A 22,137-nucleotide genomic window follows, 5' to 3' on the forward strand; every position below is an offset into this window, starting at 1 on the left:
TTCCATGCTGTTACATTTCAGACACTAGGGTCAGTCCTGTCACTATGAAAGGTAAAGCTACAGGGTCCCCATCAAGCAGGAAAGGGCAGGCACACCACTGGAATAAACTTAGTGCACACAGAGCTGTCTATCCCAAACAGGTATTCAAGCAGGTTTCTGTTATTAATGGGGAGCAAAATATCCTGAGTGACTCATGGGGAGCCAGAGAGTGATTAAGATTAAGCCTGCTCCTAAGGTAGGCAGGTTTATGTGTGGCTCTGGAAAGCTTAAGATCAAAACTCACAGAAGTTTGAGAGAGCACTGCAGGAATAATTTCTAAGGTCTCTCCAGAGCAAGCAGCAGTTGGAAGAAGAAAGGGCTATAGAATGGCAGAGCACTAAGGAGCCCAACCTACCTGAGCCTTGTGAGGCAGAGATAGGGTTACCAGTTGTCCAGATTTCCCTGAATGGCTTTTCAAAACCCAGCACTTTGTCTGGTTTTTGAAAAGCCTCCTCAAATCACATAGGGCAGGGATAGCGTAGCTGCTTTTAAGAAAGGTTTGGACAAGTTCCTGGAGGAAAAGTCCATAGTCTGTTATTGAGAATGACATGGGGGAAGCCACTGCTTGTCCTGTATCGGTAGCATGGAATGTTGCTACTCCTTGGGTTTTGGCCAGGTACTAGTGACCTGGATTGACCACCATGAGAACAGGCTACTGGGCTTGATGGACCATTGGTCTGACCTAGTAAGGCTATTATGTTGTTATGTAAGTCCGCGCAAATCCCTGCCCAACAAGAGCAAGCAACGGGGGCGAGGCTGGGGTTAGGATTAGGGCAGGGATAGGTGGGCCTGGGGCGGGTCTAAGGGGTCTGGATTTTCTGATTGGAAAATCTGGCAACCCTAGGCAGAGGAAGCAATGGAGGTAGCTGTACCTGAGTCAGAGACCTCAGAAGCCATGGAGGTAAATCTGACTATGATTGGCAATTGATTGTACTGAGATTTACTGCTGTTTTTTGCATAGGAGTGTGGCATAAAGCATGGACTGTTTAACCTAATTTTTTTTTCCAATTACCGAAAGCCATTCCTGCTTTAAAGATAGTGTGTTGTGAAAGAACCTTTAAGAAAGTGGTTTAAAGACAGCTTGGGTAGGATTTTTTGGAAATAAGCTTTTGTTCTTTCTCCTTTTCCCTGTTGGAAACCTATGCTGACTTGAGACCAGGCCTAGATTACTACTGGAACTGCTGAGGAGTGTATGAGTTGTTGGGGAGTTTGCTGTGATATCTGGATGGGTTTTGTGGGAAAACTTTTGTCTAACAAAAAGATTAAAGCAGATTCAGCATCTTGTCCCCTCAGTAAGCTCCTTGGAACAGGGAGCAGCAGGTGAATATAATGAAAACCCTGAAGTTGGAACTGTGCTTTATACTTTTCTTTTTGGTAAGGTGTGGAAAAGGGCCCAGTGAAGAGAATTGTATTGAGGCTTTTGAAGCCGGGGCGCCTTGTTGGGGAGAGGCTGGTTGCCAGCCCTAAAAACTGAACAAACTTAGTTTGTATTTTTCTCTCCATTTTGACTTAGAGGAAAGAAGCCAAAAGTGGTAGGTGGTGTTTCTTCATTTTTCTTTGCACTTGAACTGCACTACTGGATTGGTTTGCTGTGTCTTTCGCACTGAACTGTGATAAACTTACTTGAAAGAATAAGGGACTGTGGGCCAAGTCTTGACTATCATTTGGTTTGCTTGCTATTTGGCAGTAAACATATTAAAACTAACTTTATTCCTTTACTTGGTGACTGTTCTGGGGAGGGGGGGAGTGGGGGGGTGTTGTTTCTTTTTTGGTGTTTGAACTTTGCTGGATCAACAGAAATTCTTGAGAACCATTGCTGGTGCCACCCTGAAGGGCTGTCCTCCATCCAGAAGTGCACGTCAGATTTGGTCAGGTCACCTGCCACAACACTATGGTGTCCAGGGCTGGGGTCAGAAGGGTGACAAAGTGCATAGGGTTACAGTTCACTTACTGCTCATCCTGATGTGACCAGGTTTCTTAGAGGGGTGCTTCACTTGCAACCTCCCTTGCATCTTTCTTTCCCTTTGTGCATTTTAACCTCATTCTGCAGGGCCTTGTGGAAGCCCCATTCAAGCCACTGAAGGATGCTTCTCTTTTGAATCTGATGATCAAGTCTTTCTTTCTTGTTATCATTGTCTCAGCACAGTGTGTTTCAGAGCTTCAGACTCTTTGATGCAGTAAACCCTTTCTACAGGTCATGGAAGCGGGGGTGGCTCTCTGTACAGTACCTTCTTTTCTATCGAAGGTGGTTTCTGATTTTCATGTCACTCAGGATGTTCATTTGTCTGTGTTTCACTTCAAGTGATTGGTGCTAAAAGATAAGATCTTCTGCAAATAGGATGCTCCACTATTGCTTTCGGCTGTGTTATCTCTTTATCCTGACTTTTCTGTCTTGGCAAGATGGTCCTTGATTGCCCATTGGATTCGTATGGCCAGTTCTGCGACTTCCATCGCTCGCTGTAGGCAGCCGCAGGTTTCTCTTGTGGCTCGCTCTACAGCACTTGCTGCCTGCTTGTCCTGGGATAAAGCACAGTTACTTATCGTAACAAGTGTTATCCAGGGACAGCAGGCAGATATTCTCACTGATGGGTTACGGCACCGAAGGAGCCCCGGTACGGACACTTCAAGAACTTGGAAAATTCTCTATATCCCGCACCGCGCATGTGCGAGTGCCTTCCCACCTGACGTAGGTGTGCGGTCCCTCAGTTAAGATAAGCCAGCTAAGAAGCCAACCCAGAGAGATGGGTAGGTTGTGAGCATATCTGCCTGCTGTCCTGGATAACACCTGTTACAGTAAGTAATTGTGCTTTATCCCAGGACAAGCAGGCAGCATATTCTCACTGATGGGTGACCTCCAAGCTAACAGAACTGGGATGGTGGGAGTGTTGGCCAAAGAAAATATAAGTTGAAATACAAAATGGCCGGAGTGCCCATTCCGTCTGGAGAAAAATATCCAGACAGTAGCGAGAAGTGAAGGTATGAACTGAGGACCAAGTTAAGTGACAGCTGTACAGAGTTCCTCAAAGGAGAAACAACAAAAGCTGCCGGAACTCGAACTCAGGGACTGGGACACGATATCCCCGTGCTAGCCAGTCTGAATAAAGCAGAAAAGGCAGGCAATCAGCCAGGTGAAAAATGTTCTCATGAATATAGAGTACCCAAACTGGGTGAATCAAAAGAAAAGGTTGGGAAAAAATTGCTGCGGCTTTGACCGGTGAATCAAGGAGGACAAAAAACCGCCTATAGACCAAAGTATACAAATCAAAAGCTCTCGTAGGGAAGACAAGGAGCAGGAAAACAACACAGACAGAAAAATTGACTTGAGTGAGATAAAAAAAGTAGAAGAGACTGTGGACATGAACACAGAATCACCTTGGTATGATGATAAACTGGTAAGGATGAATCTGCTAGCGTTGCAGGAAACTCACCGACCCTCCTTACAGAGGTGAGAGACCTAAGGAAAAACCATATTCCTGGTAATAACTCAAGTTGGGCTGACGCCATTGCTACAAATAGCAGCAGCAACAAACTAGAAAGAACTTCAGGAAGAGTCCAAACGACAGAAGGAGAATGTAGAGATGGTTTCACATGGAAAAGAAATTGCATCAGAAACCTGGAAACCCAGTAGAAAAGGTCCAAACGACAGGAGAAGGTATGAGATGTGGTTACACACATGGAAAACCCCTGTCATGAATCTGGAAACCAGAGGAGAAATAGAAAGAGGTTGCCTCTCGACAGATCAAGGGAAAAAAATACAAGAGCAATAAAAAGAAGTCTGAGAGATAGAATCAAACAGAGAAAAAATACCACCAGCTAGGAAGGTGAAAACAGGCAGATAAAAAAGACACTAGGAAAGAAACCGAAACCACTTTTGATATCAATAAAGGTGAGTGGCCAGTGTACTGGAGACATCCAGAAATCAACAAACGGGCCGAGAAAGATGTAATGAAATGGATGCAGCCCAAGGAAAAACCAATGAAGATTGGAATAAATCAAAGATTCCTGAGTCGGAGTGAACCGAATAGGAAAATGAGAAGATAGGGCTCCCTAAAAATTGAGTTAAAAAAGAAGGGAGAACCCATGTTGCCTAGGCCACCATGAAGTAAAGAAGTAGTATGGTGGTTACATCTCTCATGAGCTTGAATAAAATGCTCAACAGGAGAAGTGGAGGGAATGCATATAAAAATATACTAGTCCAATCCAGGAGAAAAACAGTTTCCAGATGAAGAAGGAAGAAAAGTCTGGAGAAAAAGATTAAAGAATTCTGCTGAAATTGTCTGCTAGAAAATTCAGCTCCTCAGGGATAGCAGCAAGAGCAGATAGCAAATTGCCTCTCAAGTCCATAAAAACAGGGCCTCCTGACATAACAGGAGAGAGCCCTAGTCTCCTTTCTCAATGACCTGTAGAGCATAACAACTTAATGGACTGTGCAAGGGAGAAGGACTTGAGGACAACATCACTCAAAAAATTAGGAAAAGGATGGGAAATATCCGATGTCTGGCAGTTGAAAGACCCTGAGGCTGTAGATTGTCCATATGTACCCCCCAGGCAGAAAAAAGATGCAGCAAGCATGAGGACCATGCAAGGAGGGAGCAAATAAAAAAGGGAACCTCTGGATAGACTAGAGGAGATCAAAGATACACATGCTTTGAGAGACAAGCCCTCGCCTGCAACCACTGGAAAACAAAAGACCATTGAGGAATACAAGAATATAGTCCGACCTATGGCATAACAGAAAACAGGAGATTATCCCAGGACAAGCAGGCAGGTATTCTCGCATGTGGGTAACGTCATCCGACGGAGCCCCGATGCGGACGCCTCACAAGCAGACTTGCTTGAAGAAACCAGAAGTTTCGAGTCACCCGCACCGTGCATGCTCGAGTGCCTTCCCGCCCAGTGCACCGGGCACATTTCCTCAGTTCTTGTTTTCTGCGGAGCCAAGAAGTCCGTCTTTGACTCTCTGCATTCAACTTCATTTCTTGCCTTCTCTTCAACCGCGGTTTGTGGTTTTTCTTCACGAATCGCTCTTTTTCTTTATTTTCATTTGTTTAAAAAAAAAAAATTTTTTTTTTAAATTTTATTTTCTTCCGTTTGTTCTCCAGGTCGGGCTGTTCTGCCGCAGACCGCGTGCTTCGATTTTGTGGAGGCTATTTTTTGGCCTATGTCCCGGCCTGCTACCGGCTGTAAGAAGTGTTGCAAGTGTAAGTGCAGGATTTCCCTTACAGATTCTCACAGACGCTGCCTAAATTGCCTTGGACTGAAACATCATCTAACCTCGTGCACGCCTTGCTTAACACTTCAACCTCGAGCTTTTAAGCATCGTTGCCTTTTGGTGGATAAGCTCTTCAACATGGAGTCTCCATCTGACCCCTCGACTTCGAGGACGCCTTCGACCTCGACTACCATCGATGCTCCTTCGGCGCCTCCTGCTTCCACCTCGAGCCTCATCAAACCTTCAGCGTTTGCAGCGGCTCTTGCTTCGACATCGTCTGCTGTATCTTCCCCTGTTTCCTCAGGTCAGATAGCTCAGCAGTCGATTCCACCCAGACCATATTAGAGAAGCAGTTCTTTCAGTACCTTACCATTATGGGTCCTAAACTGATTCCTATTATCCTACCTGGGCATCCGGCAGCTCCCTGTGATGTCGAGCCACCTCCTATGCCTCGGTTGGAGCCTCACTTTATGCAGGGAGTAGAGTCTCTGCGAGTGTTTGGTCTGCCTCCTAAGCATGACAGTCAAGGAATGGATTTTTTGCGAGTGCATCAACAGGATTCCTCACACTCTCAGCAAGGAGCAAAGTCTTTGCAAGTGCATCGAGGTTCCTCTTCCAAGCCTCTGGAGCTTTGATCTACAGCCTCTAGTCCTATCCATACATTGGCATCAGCTGCTTCAGTCTACGAGGCAAAATCTCCTTGATCCTCGAGGTCTGGTTCTAGACACAGCCCTCATCATCATTCGAGGCATTCTTCCAGAATCGTTCTTCGCAGGATGTCCCCTCTTCCTCGAAGCATCGTTCTACCCCAGCCTCGACCAGACTGCCAACTCCTTGGTCCAGGTCTCCGATGCCAGACCTCGAGGATGTTCCGGTCTCCGTTGCTTCGTCCAAGTCTCCAGGTTCCTTCGACGCTTTTTTCCATGCTGAAGCTTCTTCTTCGACGGAGGCTGCCTTGACGTCCTCGAGTCCTTCTCGAAGTCAAGCCCTACCAGATCAGCTGTCTTTCTCGTCTTTTTTGCGACAGATGGCTTTAGATTTGGATGTGAAATTGGATACTGGTTCCAAATATTCTAAGGAATATCTAGAGGTCATGCATCTCCCCCAGCCTCCGGCTGAGAATCTCAAGCTCCCTCTTCATAAGCTTTTAAATCAGACTTTTGCTTGATGCATGGAGACTCCTTTTTCCATACCAGCAGTTCCTGGAAAGTTGGACTCGAGGTATAAGACTGTGCATCACAAAGGCTTTGACAACTCGCAGCTTTCTCATCAATCCCTGCTTGTTGAGTCGTCCTTGAAGAGATCCCATCCTTCCAAGGTCTATGCCACAGTTCCTCCTGGGAGAGAGGGGAAAACTATGGACAAATTTGGACGTCGCATCTATCAGAGTGCTATGATTTCTTCTAGGGTCCTCAACTATAATTTTCATTTCAGTACTTATTTTGAATATCTTCTTTCCCGTCTCCTGAAATTTTTGCCCTTTATGGACAATCAGATGCATTTTGAATTTCAAGAACTAATTTCTAGTTTCTCTCAATTGCGTCTCTATCTGCTTCAATCTTCTTATGACGCTTTTGAGCATAAGCTGTCTGCCTGGGCGGCCGCTTGCTCAGTGGCTATGCGTTGACTTGCCTGGCTTCGAACCATTGACATGGACTTTAATCTTCAGGACCGCCTGGCTAACCTTCCTTGTCAAGGCAACGGCCTCTTTGATGAATCCATCGAGGCGGCCACCAAGAAGTTATCTGACCATGTAAAATCATTTGCTTCCATCGTCAGACCTAAGCCAAAGCCAACTCCACCCAAGCCTACACGTTCTCCTGTCATCTATCAGAGGCGTTTTCCTCCGAAGCCGGCTCCTGACACTCGTCTTCCTGTGAAGAAGCAGCATCCACAGAAGCAACAACAATCCCAACCTTCTGCTGCACCTAAGGCTACCCAGCCTTTTTGACTGTTTACAGCAGAGCATAACTTCCATCGTTCAATCTCTGTCTCTTTTCCCCCCTGTCGGAGGTCGTCTCCATCATTTTTACCACCGATGGATGATAATTACATCCGACCTCTGGGTACTTACCATCATCAGGGAAGGATACTCTCTTCATTTCACTCAGGTTCCACCAGAGTTTCCTCCAAGAAAGTATCCTTCCAATCCATCCAAGACTGCCCTTCTTCAGGAAGCTCAAGCTCTGCTTCATCTCCATGCCATCGAGCCTGCTCCCCTGGATCAGTAGAACAGGGGGTTTTACTCCCGTTACTTCCTTGTTCCGAAGAAGACTGGCGATCTGCGACCCATTCTGGATCTCAGGGTTCTCAATAAATTTTTAGTCAAAGAAAAGTTTCGAATGTTGTCCCTAGCATCTCTTTATCCCCTTCTCAAGCAGAGCGATTGGTTAAGCTCTCTGGATCTCAAGGAGGCCTATACTCATATTCCCATCCATCCAGCCTCCCGTCAATACCTCAGATTTCGGATGGGGAATCTGCATTACCAATACAGAGTTCTACCCTTCGGCCTGGCTTCGTCTCCCAGAGTGTTCACCAAGTGCCTGGTAGTAGTAGCAGCAGCTCTACAGAATCATGGTCTTCAGGTATTTCCCTACCTAGACGACTGGCTCATCAAAGATTCCACGTCTCAAGGGCTTATTGTAGCGACCTAACAGACTATCTGGTTCCTACAGAGTTTGGGATTCGAAATCAACTTTCCCAAATCTCACCTTCAACCCTCACAGACTCTGCAATTCATCGGAGCTGTTTTGGACACTGTCCAGCTCAGAGCATTCCTTCCTCAACAACGTCTGGAGGCTCTTCTCCTACTTTGTCACACAGTGTCTTCTCGCTCTTCCATCTCGGCGAGACACATGATGGTTCTTCTGGGTCACATGGCCTTCACAATACACTTGACTCCTTTTGCCAGACTTCACCTCAGAATTCCTCAGTGGACCCTGGCCTCTCAAAGGATGCACGTTTGCGACCCTCCTTCTCAACACATCTCTGTCACTCCTTCCTTGAAGAAGTCTCTCTGTTGGTGGATGCTCTATTCCAATCTTTCCAGAGGCTTGCTTGTTCAAATGCTCCCTCATCAGAAAGTCCTCACGACAGACTCTTCGACTTATGCTTGGGGCGGTCATATCGATGGTCTCCGTACTCAAGGCCTCTGGACCAGTACGGATCGTCAGTGTCATATCAATCAGTTGGAACTCAGAGCGATCTTCAGATCTCTCCATGCTTTTCAACATCTCTTTCACGACACAGTAGTCCTCGTCCGCACGGACAACCAAGTTGCCATGTATTATGTCAACAAACTGGGAGGGACAGGATCTGCCTCCCTTTGTCAAGACGCTCTGGAGGTTTGGGACTTGGCGATCCATCCTAACACCTTCCTCAAAGCTGGGGCTCAGAATTGCTTGGCGGACAACTTGAGTCGTCTCCTGCAACCTCACGAATGGACTCTCCATTCCTCTTCCCTTCATCACATTTTCTCACAATGGGGAACACCTCAGATAGACCTCTTTGCAGCTCCCCACAACTTCAAACTGCCTCAGTTCTGCTCCAGGATATACTCTCCTCACCGCCTCGAGGCAGATGCTTTTCTTCTGGAATGGACGAATCTTTTCCTCTACGCATTTCTTCCATTCCCTCTCATTCTCAAGACTCTGGTCAAGTTGAAGAACGATCATTCCACCATGATTCTAATCGCTCCTCGATGGCCGAGACAACCCTGGTACTCCCTTCTACTTCAACTCAGCAGCAGGGAGCCGTTCCTTCTACCAGTTTTTCCTTCTCTGCTTACACAGAGTCAGGGATCTCTGCTTCATCCCAACCTGCAGTCTCTATACCTGACAGCCATGTACCTCTCAACATAACCCCTCTTCAGTTTATCTCAATCTGTAAGAGACGTTTTAAAAGCTTCTAGAAAGCTTACAACTAGACAGTGATATCATCAAAAATGGACTAGATTTTCTACATGGTGTTTTTCTCATAAGGAGCCTCAGCATTCTTCCTTATCTTCTGTTTTAGACTACCTGTTACACTTATCCAATTCTGGCCTCAAGTCTACATCTATCCAAGTCCATCTAAGTGCAATTGCGGCTTTCCATCAGCCTATTGAAGGGAAACCCCTCTCTGCTCATCCGGTGGTTTCTAGATTCATGAAAGGACTTTTCAATGTCAAACCTCCTCTCAAACCGCCTCCTGTGGTTTGGGACCTCAATGTTGTCCTTTCTCAACTCATGAAGCCTCCATTTGAACCAATTGATAGGGCTCATCTGAAGTATCTCACTTGGAAAGTGGTGTTTCTCATTGCTTTTACTTCTGCTCGACGTGTTAGCGAACTACAAGCTTTAGTTACTGACCCACTTTTCACTGTGTTCCATCATGATAAGGTGGTTCTTCGAACTCACCCGAAATTTCTGCCTAAAGTGGTCTCAGAATTTCATCTCAACCAATCCATCGTACTTCCAGTGTTTTTTCCAAAGCCTCATTCTCACCCTGGAGAATCTGCTGTTCATACTCTGGACTGTAAACGTGCTTTGGCCTTCTACATAGAACGCACCAAACCACACAGAACTGCTCCTCAACTTTTTATCTCCTTCGATCCGAACAAGTTGGGACATCCTCTTTCTAAGTGTACCATTTCCAACTGGATGGCGGCTTGTATCTCATTCTGCTATGCCCAGGCTGGATTACCCCTTCACAGTAAAGTCACAGCCTATAAAGTCCGGGCAATGGCAGCTTCTGTAGCTTTCCTCAGATCTACACCTATTGAGGAAATTTGCAAGGCTGCTACTTGGTCCTCGGTTCATACCTTCACTTCTCACTATTGTCTGGATACTTTCTCCAGATGGTATGGACAGTTTGGCCAAACAGTATTGCAAAATTTATTCTCCTAAGTTGCCAACACTCCCACCATCCCATTCTGGTTAGCTTGGAGGTCACCCACATTTGAGATTAGGTTGCCTGCTTGTCCTGGGATAAAGCACAGTTACTTACCGTAACAGGTGTTATCCAGGGACAGCAGGCAGCTATTCTCACAACCCACCCACCTCCCCTGGTTGGCTTCTCTGCTAGCTATCTGAACTGTGGAGACGCGCCCGGTGCACTGGGCGGGAAGGCACTCGCGCATGCGCGGTGCGGGCAACTCGAAACTTCTAGTGTCTTCAAGCAAATCTGCTTGTGAGGTGTCCGCATCGGGGCTCCTTTGGATGAAGTCACCCACATGTGAGAATAGCTGCCTGCTGTCCCTGGATAACACCTGTTACGGTAAGTAACTGTGCTTTCCCTGTTGCTCAAAAGAACCATCATGTGTCGGGCAGGAAAGATAAAAGAAGAAACAACTGCGGACCCAGACGGATGATAGATTGAAAACAATCTGAAAGAAGAAGCACTCTCAGAAGAGTGGAGTCAAGGAGTACCCTAATGAAACACAGACATGAATTCGGGCATGGAAAGTGAAAATCTAAAGAAAATAGGATGGTTGAGAAAAACGTATGAACCATTTCCCAGGAAAAAACAACCGAGGAAAAACCGGATGTGTAAAAAAGGGAAAAAACGAGAAGGCCCTGTAATCGAATAGAAAGGACCAGCCCAATCAGACACCTCCTAAAGAATCTGGAAGCAAATGCCAGTCGAATGGAATAAAAACCTATACTGGTAAGTAGAACGGCTGAGTAGAACTGAAAAGCATAGCTTGAAAACCATAAAAATTGGAGCACGTGGCGGCTGTCTGGAAAACCAGGAAGCACAGCTGTGAGGTCTGAGATCCAGAAAAAACAGTCCAGTGTCCTTGAAAATTGATAGAAAGAAGGGAAGAGATTCCTTAACTCCAGTAATCGAAGAGAAACTTCCAAGGAGAATGAGCAGAAGAAAACCGGAAGGACTGCCTAATATCCCACGTAGACTCTCAAGAGAAAACAGAGTCTGAGAGCAGGGTGAACACATTAAGTGTATAAAAACTGCCATATGAATAAAACTCAGAGAGCCTATGCTCGTAGGAGTACATGAAGAACCGAAAAAACAGTTTCCGTGAAACTGAAGACTGCTACACAGATTGGACCAGAGAAACTCACCTGGTCCTTTGTGCAGAGGAAACATGTCTCAGTACAGACCCCTCAAATCAGACATATTCAGTAATCTGTCCTGATGAGTAAAGATCTCAATGGCTGACCAGATCTGTAAAAAAACAAATCTGCAAGAACAGGTACCTGTAAGGAGAGGAACAGAAAAGTGGCTACATGGAATGTGTGCACAAATGTACGCCAAGGAAAACCATTCAGGCAGTGGAGGGATCTAGGAAGCCCATTTGGCTAACCGGTCTTTAGGGTTGTCCCCTCTGCCCAGAAAGATAGAGGCCTACACACTTACTGTGAGAAGGAACTCCACCAGGAAGGAAACAATGACACATGTTGACTGCTTCAAAAGGCGTGTCAAAAAAATCCCCTTAGATATCAAGGAAGTGAAGCAAACAAACCTTGAAGAGATAAGTACAATCAAGGAAAAGAAAAACCTTAGGGAAAGAAATGACTGTACAAAGTCAACTTCCAAAGGAATGCATTTACAGAAAATTCCCTAATGGATCTGTAAAAAAACTATATGTTATGTAATGCAACAATGAAGGCTTGTCGAACCCCATTCAAGGGAAAAAAGCACATGTGATGAAGAAGCACCCACCGCTTCAGAGAGATGTGGGGTGTAGTTCCAAAAGACACTCCTATCCCCTCAACCAGGCAATGCCAAGACCATCAAGGAGTCGATGTTGAAGGCCTAATACAGCTTGAGGACTGCAAAGCCTTCCCATACCGTAGCAACACTGAGACTGATAACTGCAATGAGAACTGGTCAAAAGCAGAGAAGTCTCAAGTGAAAATGCTACCATAACATTGGTGAACATGACGACGTCGACAAGAAAGTCCGACAAAGATCAGAAATGTCGACAGTAACAGCGTCGATAGCGGAGTTGACGTCGAGCATAGATGTCGACACCAATTGGAAATGTCGATATCACCGACAGGAAAAGTGAAAACATGCCAATGCTGACAAAAGTCGTGGACATGAAAGAAAACACTGCTAAAAAGGAAGCACCAGAACCAAGGGATACAAAGGCGGTACCAAAGTGCAACACTCCATAGATGAAAAAGCCAATATCAAGGCACACATCACCATCTGAGCAGAATGAAAAGGACACCGGTACTCCTGATCCATGATCGGTACCGACGGGGCACTCTGAAGGAGAAAGAAAGGGACACCGGTACTCGCGGCCATGACCAGTACCGAAGGTGTCGCTCTCGGAGGAGAAAGAAAGAACACTGGTACCCTTTGTCCACGACCAGTACCATTGGTGTCATTCTGGAGCAGAAAGAAAAGAGCACCGGCACTCATGGACCATGACCGGTACCATCGATGCTGCTCCTGGAGGAGAAAGAAAGAACACCGGTACCCTTAGTCCCTGACCGGTACCATTGGTGTCCTTCCAGAGCAGAAAGAAAAGAACATCAGTACTCTTAGTCCATGACCGGTTCCAGAGGTGTTGCTCTGGAACAGAAGGAAAAGACACCAGTACCTTTGGCTCAGAACCGGTACCATTGGTGTTGCTCCATGCTTCCAAGATGAGCATACCCGTATCAAGGCAGTCATTGACAGGGAAGCGGAGCTAGAGATGGGGGTTGAAAAAAAGGTCAGCAGGACTTGACTCATTGCTACAATGACCAAGGTCGGCAGGATTAGATTCACTGCTACAATGACCTGCAGCCCAAAAGAGAAACTTACCATAGAATCGTCCAAGTCGGTGTGGACTGGAGGAGCAGTGCCGGAAGAATGCAGGTACCAAATCACTGATGGCGACTGGTGCCATATTCCTTGCGGCGCTGGTGGGAAACTGCTTCCGAAGAATCCACATGTAAATGCACCGAAGTGGAGAAAAGCAAGGGAAGAAAAAAACAGCTAGGCCGAGGTCCCAACGTTGCCAAAATCACAGGAGGATGTCGGTAAAGACAAGTTCCACAACAGAACAACTGCGTGGAGGAAAATTGGGCAGGAAAACTTGCACAGAACAAGCGCCATGAAGAGGAGAGAAAACAAAATGGTGATCCATAAGGCCCCACAAGGCCAAACCGATAACGGTAAAGAAAAAAATAAAACTATAATTTTTTTTTTTTAAATTGTAAGCTATCTTAAAAGAAGAAACTGACTAGAAAGTCAGAAAACTGCGAGTGCGGGAAGGCAACGAAAAGAAAAATTTTCAACAGCCATTGAAAACACGACTTCTTAGCCCCGCGGAAACTAAGAAACTGAGAGACCGTGCTCTTACGTCGGGCGGGAAGGCATTCGCGCATGTGTGGTGCGGGCTATCGAGAACTTTCCAAGTTCTTGAAGTGTCCGTACCGGGGCTCCGTCGGTGCTGTAACCCATCAGTGAGAATATGCTGCCTTGAACTTAGAGGGGAGGGTTATTTGAATGGGCAGACTTGTTGGGCCGAAGGCCATTTTCTGCCTTCATATTCTATGTTTCTATGCTTGTCCTGGGATAATAGACATATTGCTGCCTCGTGGGCAGAGTCTTTAGCAATTTATCCAGGGTGGCTACTTGGTCCTCTCTTCATACCGTTATCCGTTTTTACCGAGTGAATGTGGTGACTTACTGTGATGCTATTTTTGGGACCTCGGTTTTGCAAGCAGGCTCTTCTGTCCCTCCCTAGATGCTGCCATTACTTTGGTATGTCACCTAGAGTATGGAATCCGGAAGGGATGTAACACAATAGTTTTTCCTCTACGTGCTCGTTGCACACAGCAGCTTAGTTCTACATTGTTCCTCAATGTCTTGTCTGTATTACTTTTTGTCTGTTTATTATTTGTTTCTATATTTTGCAGAGCTAATCTGAACAGAAATTGTTTGCTGCCGTCTAAGTTCCCCCTGCCCCCTTATTTGTCATGGATTGATTCCAGGTATGGTTGCTTGGCTTTGGGACTGAACTGTAGGGGACTCTAAGGTGGGAGGAGCACATGCTCAGAAAAGTGTTTGAATTTCTGCAACTCCTGGATTGTGGGAAGTGATTGAGCACTTAGAGTATGGAATCCTACAGGGCCTAACAGAAAGAAGACTATCAAAGGTAAAAACCTAATCTTCCAATATTTGGACAACTTTTCTGCTGTACTTTATTGAAAGGAGAAAAATAATCATTAACTTAATAATTAAAATAGTTTTATTTAACCAAAACAACAATATTCATTTATTTATTTTTACTATTTATATACCACTTATAGCCTAAATCAGTGGTTCCCAACCTTGTCCTGGAGGACCACCAGCCATTCAGGTTTTCAGGATAGCCCTAATGAATATACATGGAGCAGATTTGCATGCCTCTCACCTCCATTATATGCAAATCTCTCTCATGCATATTCATTAGGGTTATCCCAAAAACCTGACTGGCTGGTGGTTCTCCCGGACAGGGTTGGGAACCACTGTCAAAAATGATAAACATTCAATTACTCAAGCATTGTTCTCTATCTGTCCTGGTGGGCTTATGCTCTACCTAATATATCTGGGGCAATGGGGGATTAAGTGACTTGCCCAGGATCACAGGCAGCAGCATGAGGTTTGAACCCACAACTTCAGGTTGCTGAGGTTGTAGTTCTAACCTACAACCTCAGGGTATCGAGGAGGTAGCTCTAACCACTGTATCACACACTCCCCATTATAGCATATGTTAACTGATGTGATTTAAATATCTTTTAAAAAATTTAGACTATCAGCCAGGTCCACACATGAAAAACTTAAAATACTGTCTTTTGTAGCTCACTTACCTTCATCTTCTTGTTTGTTCATAATCTGGAAAAGAAAAACAAGCTTTCCCAAATGTTTTCTCAATTTGGATGAATAAGTTCAAAGGAAGAGAATATTCCTTCTAAGCCATCAGAAGCAGCTTACTACTGTTAAAATTGAAATCATTACTTCAACAGCCTCAAAATCCAAGTGCTTAATAAGTGATCTCCATGAATTCACTGACTTCATCGTCAAACATATATTTCTTGAATGGTTTCCCCCTTAGCTTTGAAGTTTATTGTAGTTGCCATTACAGATGGATGATTCCTGGATACCCATATCATAGCTAACCACTCTTCTTCAGCACTTAAGTTTTACCTTGGTACTAGATATTTGTAAGAAAATGAGCTGGAGACAGTGCTTGTCCCATTCATTTTTTTTAAATACTTGTAATTTAATTTTTGAGAAACATTAGTCCTAAAATCTCACAATAAATCAGCTTTAATTTTCTTTGGGACCAGTCAGAAGTGGCTGTTTGTCCACATTGAATCCATGCTGACATCTTTAAGCTAAGTGACACCTTGTCATTGATCCCATTTAATTTTATAAATTATTCTCAAATTATTTCAAGACATTCCAATGTGTAATGTTCAAAGCTGAAAAAATTATCTGATAAGCTGTAAAAGAGAGTCCCTGCCGACATAGTTATGTTTTGTTTCACTGCATAAAGGCATTGGGGTAACAACTCCTCAAACATAAATGTCACTATCACACAATGAAAAATCCATTTTGTTTAAAGAAAACATTACAAAAACCAGAAATATTCTATGATAAAAATGATGAGAATGATTTCTTTAAAGGTTTAAGATGCTTAGAACATAAGAACAAAAGAATTGCCACTGCTGGGTCAGACCAGTGGTCCATCGTGCTCACGCAGCGGCCCTTAGGTCAAAGACCAGTGCCCTATTTGAGTCTAGCCTTACCTGCATACATTCTGGTTCAACAGGAACTTGTCTAACCTTTTCTTGAATCCCTGGAGGGTGCTTTCCCCTATAACAGTCTCTGGAAGAGCATTGCAGATTTCTACCACTCTCTGGGTGAAGAAGAAATTCCTTACCTTTGTACGAAATTTATTCCCGTTTAACTTTAGAGAGTGCCCTCTCGTTCTCTCCACCTTGGAGAGGGTGAACAATCTCTCTTTCTCTACTAGGTCAATTCCCTTCAATATCTTGAATGTTTCGATCATGTCCCCTCTCAGTCTCTTCTTTTCAAGGGAGAAGAGGCCCAGTTTCTCTAGCCTCTTCCCCATTTAATAAGCATTACCTTCAAAACACCTTCACTTTCCCCCATACATTATAGAAGAAATAGCGACCAAAACTTGCCTTTCATTAGTGAGGATCTCATATGATCTGCTCCAGCCAGTAAGGACTCTTCTATTCAGTTCAAATGGCTTACATCTAATCAGTTTCAAGATTAAGTCAAAAAGGAAAAAATGTACCATTGGCTAGTTTGTTGTAATTTAATTCTGTCATTGTGCAGTTCTGTTTTTAAGTGCTTACTCAGTTCTTTCCAAATTTAAAAACATCAGCAATAAAACAGCTATTTTCTGTATTTTTTTTTAGAGCTTTAGAAATAGGTTTCAAGATTCTCAGCATATCTTAAACATTTCTCTTAAGCCCAGTGTTGAGGATTTTGGACGTAACAGTGCCATCCATTTTCTTTTGATTTTATTGACAAACTGTTAGCAGAATAGGCCAGTTCTTGATATATTGCTCAAAACAATCCACTATGGAGAATTATCTAACATCTTGTGGGAGCATTAGCTTGGGTCTCTCCATTCTTTTTAGTGCTGCTGCAGCAAAATAATTGTTGATAAGTGTTTAGCAATTCCAACGACATTGGTCTTTATTTCTGAGACACTGATGTCTTTAGCTAGGAGATGCAACAAATGAGCACTACAACCATATGATATTACTGTAGCTTAGTGTTCTCTTCATACTCTTCTAAATTTCATGACATCTTGGATACATTTGCAGCAAAACGTCGGAGGTGACCACTGGAGTGCTGCAGGGCTCGGTCTTGGGCCCGATCCTTTTCAACATATTCGTAGGAGATCTGACTCAGGGGCTTCAAGGTAAAATCACATTATTCGCCGATGACGCCAAACTATGCAACATAGTAAGTAAGAGCACTTTACCCGACAGTATGACGCAGGACCTACTTCTATTGGAACAGTGGTCCTCGACTTGGCAGCTAAGCTTCAATGCTAAAAAATGTAAAGTCATGCATCTTGGCAGCAGAAATCTGTGCATAACTTACACACTAAATGGTGAAACCTTGGCTAGGACTAAGGCAGAACGTGATTTGGGGGTGATCATTAGCGAAGACATGAAAACTGCCAATCAAGTGGAGAAGGCTTCATCGAAGGCAAGACAAATGATGGGTTGTATCCATAGAAGTTTTGTCAGCCAGAAGCCCGAAGTCATAATGCCGTTGTACAGTTCCATGGTGAGACCTCATCTGGAATATTGTGGACAATTCTGGAGACCACATTACCAAAAAGATGTGCTGAGAGTTGAGTCAGTACAACAAATGGCCACCAGGATGGTCTCGGGACTCAAAGATCTCCCGTATGAGGAAAGGCTGAATAAATTGTAGCTATACTCACTCAAGGAACGTAGAGAGAGAGGATACATGATATAGACATTTAAATATATCACGGGCCGTATCCAGGTGGAAGATGATATCTTCTTTCTTAAAGGGCCCTCGGCCACAAGAGGGCATCCGCTGAAAATGGCGACACCAGGAAGTATTTCTTCGCCGAAAGGGTGGTTGATCATTGGAATGAACTTCCGCTTCAGGTGATTGAGGCCAGATTTTAAAAGGAAATGGGATACACACGTGGGTTCTCTAGGGAGGTAAAATCAAGGGGGGTAGGTCATTAGAGTGGGCAGACTTGTTGGGCTATGGCCTTTTTCTGCCGTCATCTTCTATGTTTCATTGTCTGTGACTAAAATGTAGACATTTGAATTTTTGTTCAAATTTTATTATAGCTTTTGCTACTACTTCCTGTAAGTATTCTGCTGTATACGTATTTCCTCAAGTATCAAATTGTTTCTGCAAGTAAGACATTCCCTTCTTTTGTTGTTATACAAGCATATACAACAGCATTATTGTGAAACCACTTTGACATCTCCTCAGTTACTGTGCTTTGGATCACCTTCGACTGCATAGCTTTACCTATTGTAACTACATACATAGTAGCATAGTAGATGACAGCAAAAAGACTTCTACGGTCCATCCAGTCTACCTAACAAGGTGAATTCTTAAGGTATGAAGTGGTACTACATATGCATACTTGATCTTTAGGAGTGGCCTATTGTTTAAAGCAACTGCCTCAGCACCCTGAGGTTGTGAGCTTGATTCCCATTGCAGCTTTTTGTGATTTTGGGCAAGTCACTATACACGTCATTGCCGTATGTAAACTGCTTTGATTGTTTAAATCATACAGAAAAGACGGTATATCACATCCTATCCCCTTTTACTCTACCCATCAAGACTTAGGGCTCCTTTTACTAAGCCGCGCTAGTGGTTTAACGCGCATAATAGCGCGTGTTAAACTGCTGGCCGCTAACGCCTCCCTTGAACAGGCGTTAGTTTTTAGGCCAGCGCGGGGGTTAACGTGTGATGAAAAGTCACACGCGTTAACCCCTCTAGCGCAGCTTAGTAAAAGGAGCCCTTAGGCTAACAATTTTTCCCTCTAGACCTATTGCACATTGCACCTTTTCTCTGTCATACACTTTATCCAACAGCTTCTCTGCTGGGTGAACTGTATCCTGGTCTCAGTGACTGAATCATACACTTTATCCAACAACTGCTCTGCTGGGTGAACTGTATCCTGGTCTCAGTGACTGAATCATACACTTTATCCAACAACTGCTCTGCTGGGTGAACTGTATCCTGGTCTCAGTGACTGAATCATACACTTTATCCAACAACTGCTCTGCTGGGTGAACTGTATCCTGGTCTCAGTGACTGAATCATATCAATGAAGTATGGATTTTCAGTCAGATGGAAAAAAGAGTTTATCACATAAACTGGGCAATTTTTCATCAATTACCTCTTTTTCTAATCTGGTTTTATCACAAATTTATCTATGGTGGTTCCTAGATGGTCAGATTTTTTCTTTCTTTTAGGTGATATACTGTGGCAATGTGATGTATGTGATATGACTGAAACACTAACCTGGACAGATAATTCTGAATCTGTAGTACAGGAGGATGGTGATCTCGAAGGTGGATAGTTTCCAGAATCCTTTAGATTGATGATAGATTCCCCTACACAAAAAAGTCAGTGCTGCTATTTTATTACCGATACCATTTCTGCTTATTTAGTATTATGTTAATCAGGTTTTCTATTTTGCCTTTACCTATTCAGTTCAAGTTTGGCTTACATTATAAGAGGTTGGGTCAGTTACCCAAGAAGTTATGATGGACAGTTTGACATGGACATTCAATAGAGTTACTAGTACAGATAGATCATTTCAGTTATACCATAACCATACTATATCATACAATATTTTTATATCCTGCAAATTTCTACAGGAATTCATTGTGGCTTACAATAAGATTTGTCAAAGATTCCAGTGTAATTATCATAAGGTTCTGGATTACAATTGGATGGCGATCATGAGAATGACAGAGAAAAGAGAGTGGTTTTTAACATTTTCCTGAAACGGCTGTAGGATGAAGTCTGTTGTAGATACAATGGTAGATTGTGTCCGGCTTTAGAGCCCTGAAATTCAAAAGATAAATAGTTTTTTTCCCCAGTGAACTTGCTGGACTGTAGGAAAGAACAGTTTAAAGTGCTGTGTTGTTCTGGAGTTGTTGAATGAGGAGGTGAGTTTAATGTCCAGATTTTAGTCCCTGAGAGTTGTCGCCATATATGGCTTTGTGGACCATACAAGAAATCTTAAATTGAGTTCTTTTCTTCATTGGTAATGACAGTGTAGCTCTCTTAAAAGCAAGCTTGCCTTGTCAAAGTGACCAAGTTGTAAGATTAGACTGGCTGCCATATTCTGGAGAAGTTGTGGTCTTTGGTATCACAGAGAAGAAATACAAGAGTATAAATAGTTGCAGAAATCTAGGCAAGGTTTTAGAACTGCCTGCACAATTTTCCTAAAACTAAGCTTACTTAAGACTAGTCTAATTACTCGAACTGTCTTATTAAGAATTTTATTTATTTATTTATTTCTAACCAAGGAATCAGCTTAGAGATTTCAAAGGGTGGATAGGAGTCCAGAGACTCCCAAAACTTTGGATGTTTTCTCAATCTTGAGATGTTATCCTGTTTTCAGGACCAACTCCTGTTTGCGGTAATGAGTTTGTAATCACTGAACCAGAGGATTTTGGTCTTCTGCTTGTTAAGTTTGAGTATGTTCTTCTGTGTCCATGCACTCAAGTTATCAATAGTCTTTATTAAGTATTGTAATGTATCCTAGAAAGAATTTTTGGCTAGGCAGAGGAGGAAAATGTCTGCATAAGAACATACAAAGGAAAGGCAAATCTCTTCCCCAAGGCTTGTAAGTATATGTTAAACAGGGAGGGGGATAGTGGTGAACCTTGTTGCCTTTTCTTATTTCATATGTCCTATTCAATAAGAATTCTGTAAACCACTTTATTATGATGCCATTTATTCCTAGTTCATTCAGCTTTAGGAATAGTAGGCAATGATTGACTGCGTTGAATGAGGCTGAGATGTCGAATTGTAGAACAGTTTGTTTGCCCTTACCTAGATATGATTTCCCTTTTGATATTAGTTCCAGCAGTAAGCTTTCTGTGCTGTGCATAGTTCTAAACCCGTTTTGTGAATTATGAAATCCATCTGCCAGATTTAGGTAGTCTGTTTGTTGTATATTAACGCAGAATTCTAACAACTTTGCAGGCCAAGGTATTCCAGCCATTGGTGTAAAGTTTTCAACTTTGGTTAGGTCTGCTCCTAAGGACTTAGGTACTGGGGTCAGCTCGATTTCTGATATTTATTTTGGATATATACCCTTGGTTAAGCTTAAATTTACCAGTTCAGGCAACCATAGCAAGAAACCAGCAGGGATATGATCCAGCAATTTGGCTGGGCAGATGTCTAAAAGCTAAATTTCCTGAAGAGCCTTCTCAGTAAATCTGAGACTGTATTTGAAGTAACAACTGAGAAATTTGTCTAGTATCTATTGGCTGGTATGCCTTCTTTCATACTGTCTGCTACTGCTTATACTTCTGTACTGTTTTCCAGGTTATTACATTACAATAGTGATTTCTATTCTGCCATTACCTTGCGGTTTAAGGCGGATTACATAAGATTTACCAGAAGGTTACAAGAATTGTAACTTTACATAAGAATTGTCATAGGGATTACATATGAATTACCTAAGAAATTGTCGGGAACTTGGGTAGTTAAAAACTTTTCAGATTTGAAAGGGGTTAGAGAGTGTGGTGGTGGAGTTCGGGAAGGAACTGGTCTTGTTATATAGGTTTATGTATTTTTTGAAGAGTAGGGTTTTAGTTTCTTTCTTGAAGGTTTTGTAGTCTGTGGTCGAAGATAGCAGATTGCTGATTTGTCTGTCTAATTTTGCTGCTTTGGTGGCTATTAGATTGTCATATAGTTTTCTTTGACATTTTTGGTTGGTGGGTGTGTGAATAGTGAGTGGGTTCTCCTGTGTCTAGTTGAGGTGGATTGAGTTAGTCGGTTGTTCCAGTAGGATGGGCTTTCTCCATTAATAGCTTTGAATAGTAGGCAGTAGAATTTGAAGTATACTCTTGCTTGAATTGGTAGCCAGTGTGTGACATGGTATGCTTCTGTTATATGGTCATATTTTTTAATGAGTAGATGAGTCTTAAGGCTGTATTTTGTATTGTTTGTCATTGCTTTATCATGGTCACTGGGCAGGGGAGGTATAGTATGTTGCAGGATAAGAGATTGTACCAAAAGTTGGAATTGTTTCCTGTCGAAGAATTTTCAGATTTGTCTTAGGTTTCTCATAGTTATTTTGTTGATTTGAGGTTGCATGGTGCAGCCTCTGTCAACCAGTACTCCAAGAAGTTTTAGTGTGGGTTGAATGGGGTGAGAGATCGAGTTACAAG

General features: G+C 43.4%; 1 protein-coding gene across 10 annotated transcripts in view; it reads left to right on the top strand.

Moving 5' to 3' along the window:
• The window catches only part of SCAF8 (SR-related CTD associated factor 8), a 784,204-nt gene that overhangs the window by 288,321 nt on the left and 473,746 nt on the right, over nucleotides 1-22,137 (top strand). For 7 of the 10 annotated variants that reach the window (XR_004538795.1, XR_004538796.1, XM_033937892.1 and 4 more), the window contains one exon: nucleotides 14,110-14,184. The exons of the other annotated variants lie outside the window; for them this stretch is intronic. Coding sequence is in view for 5 of the 7 variants with exons in the window: in XM_033937892.1 (XP_033793783.1) it covers nucleotides 14,110-14,184 (75 nt within the window). In the remaining 2 variants the exon portion in view is untranslated. The remainder of the gene's footprint in view (nucleotides 1-14,109; nucleotides 14,185-22,137) is intronic. 10 annotated transcript variants of the gene reach the window in all.

This window comes from Geotrypetes seraphini, chromosome 3 (assembly GCF_902459505.1).
Source record: "Geotrypetes seraphini chromosome 3, aGeoSer1.1, whole genome shotgun sequence".
NCBI classification, from domain to species: Eukaryota; Metazoa; Chordata; class Amphibia; order Gymnophiona; family Dermophiidae; genus Geotrypetes; species Geotrypetes seraphini.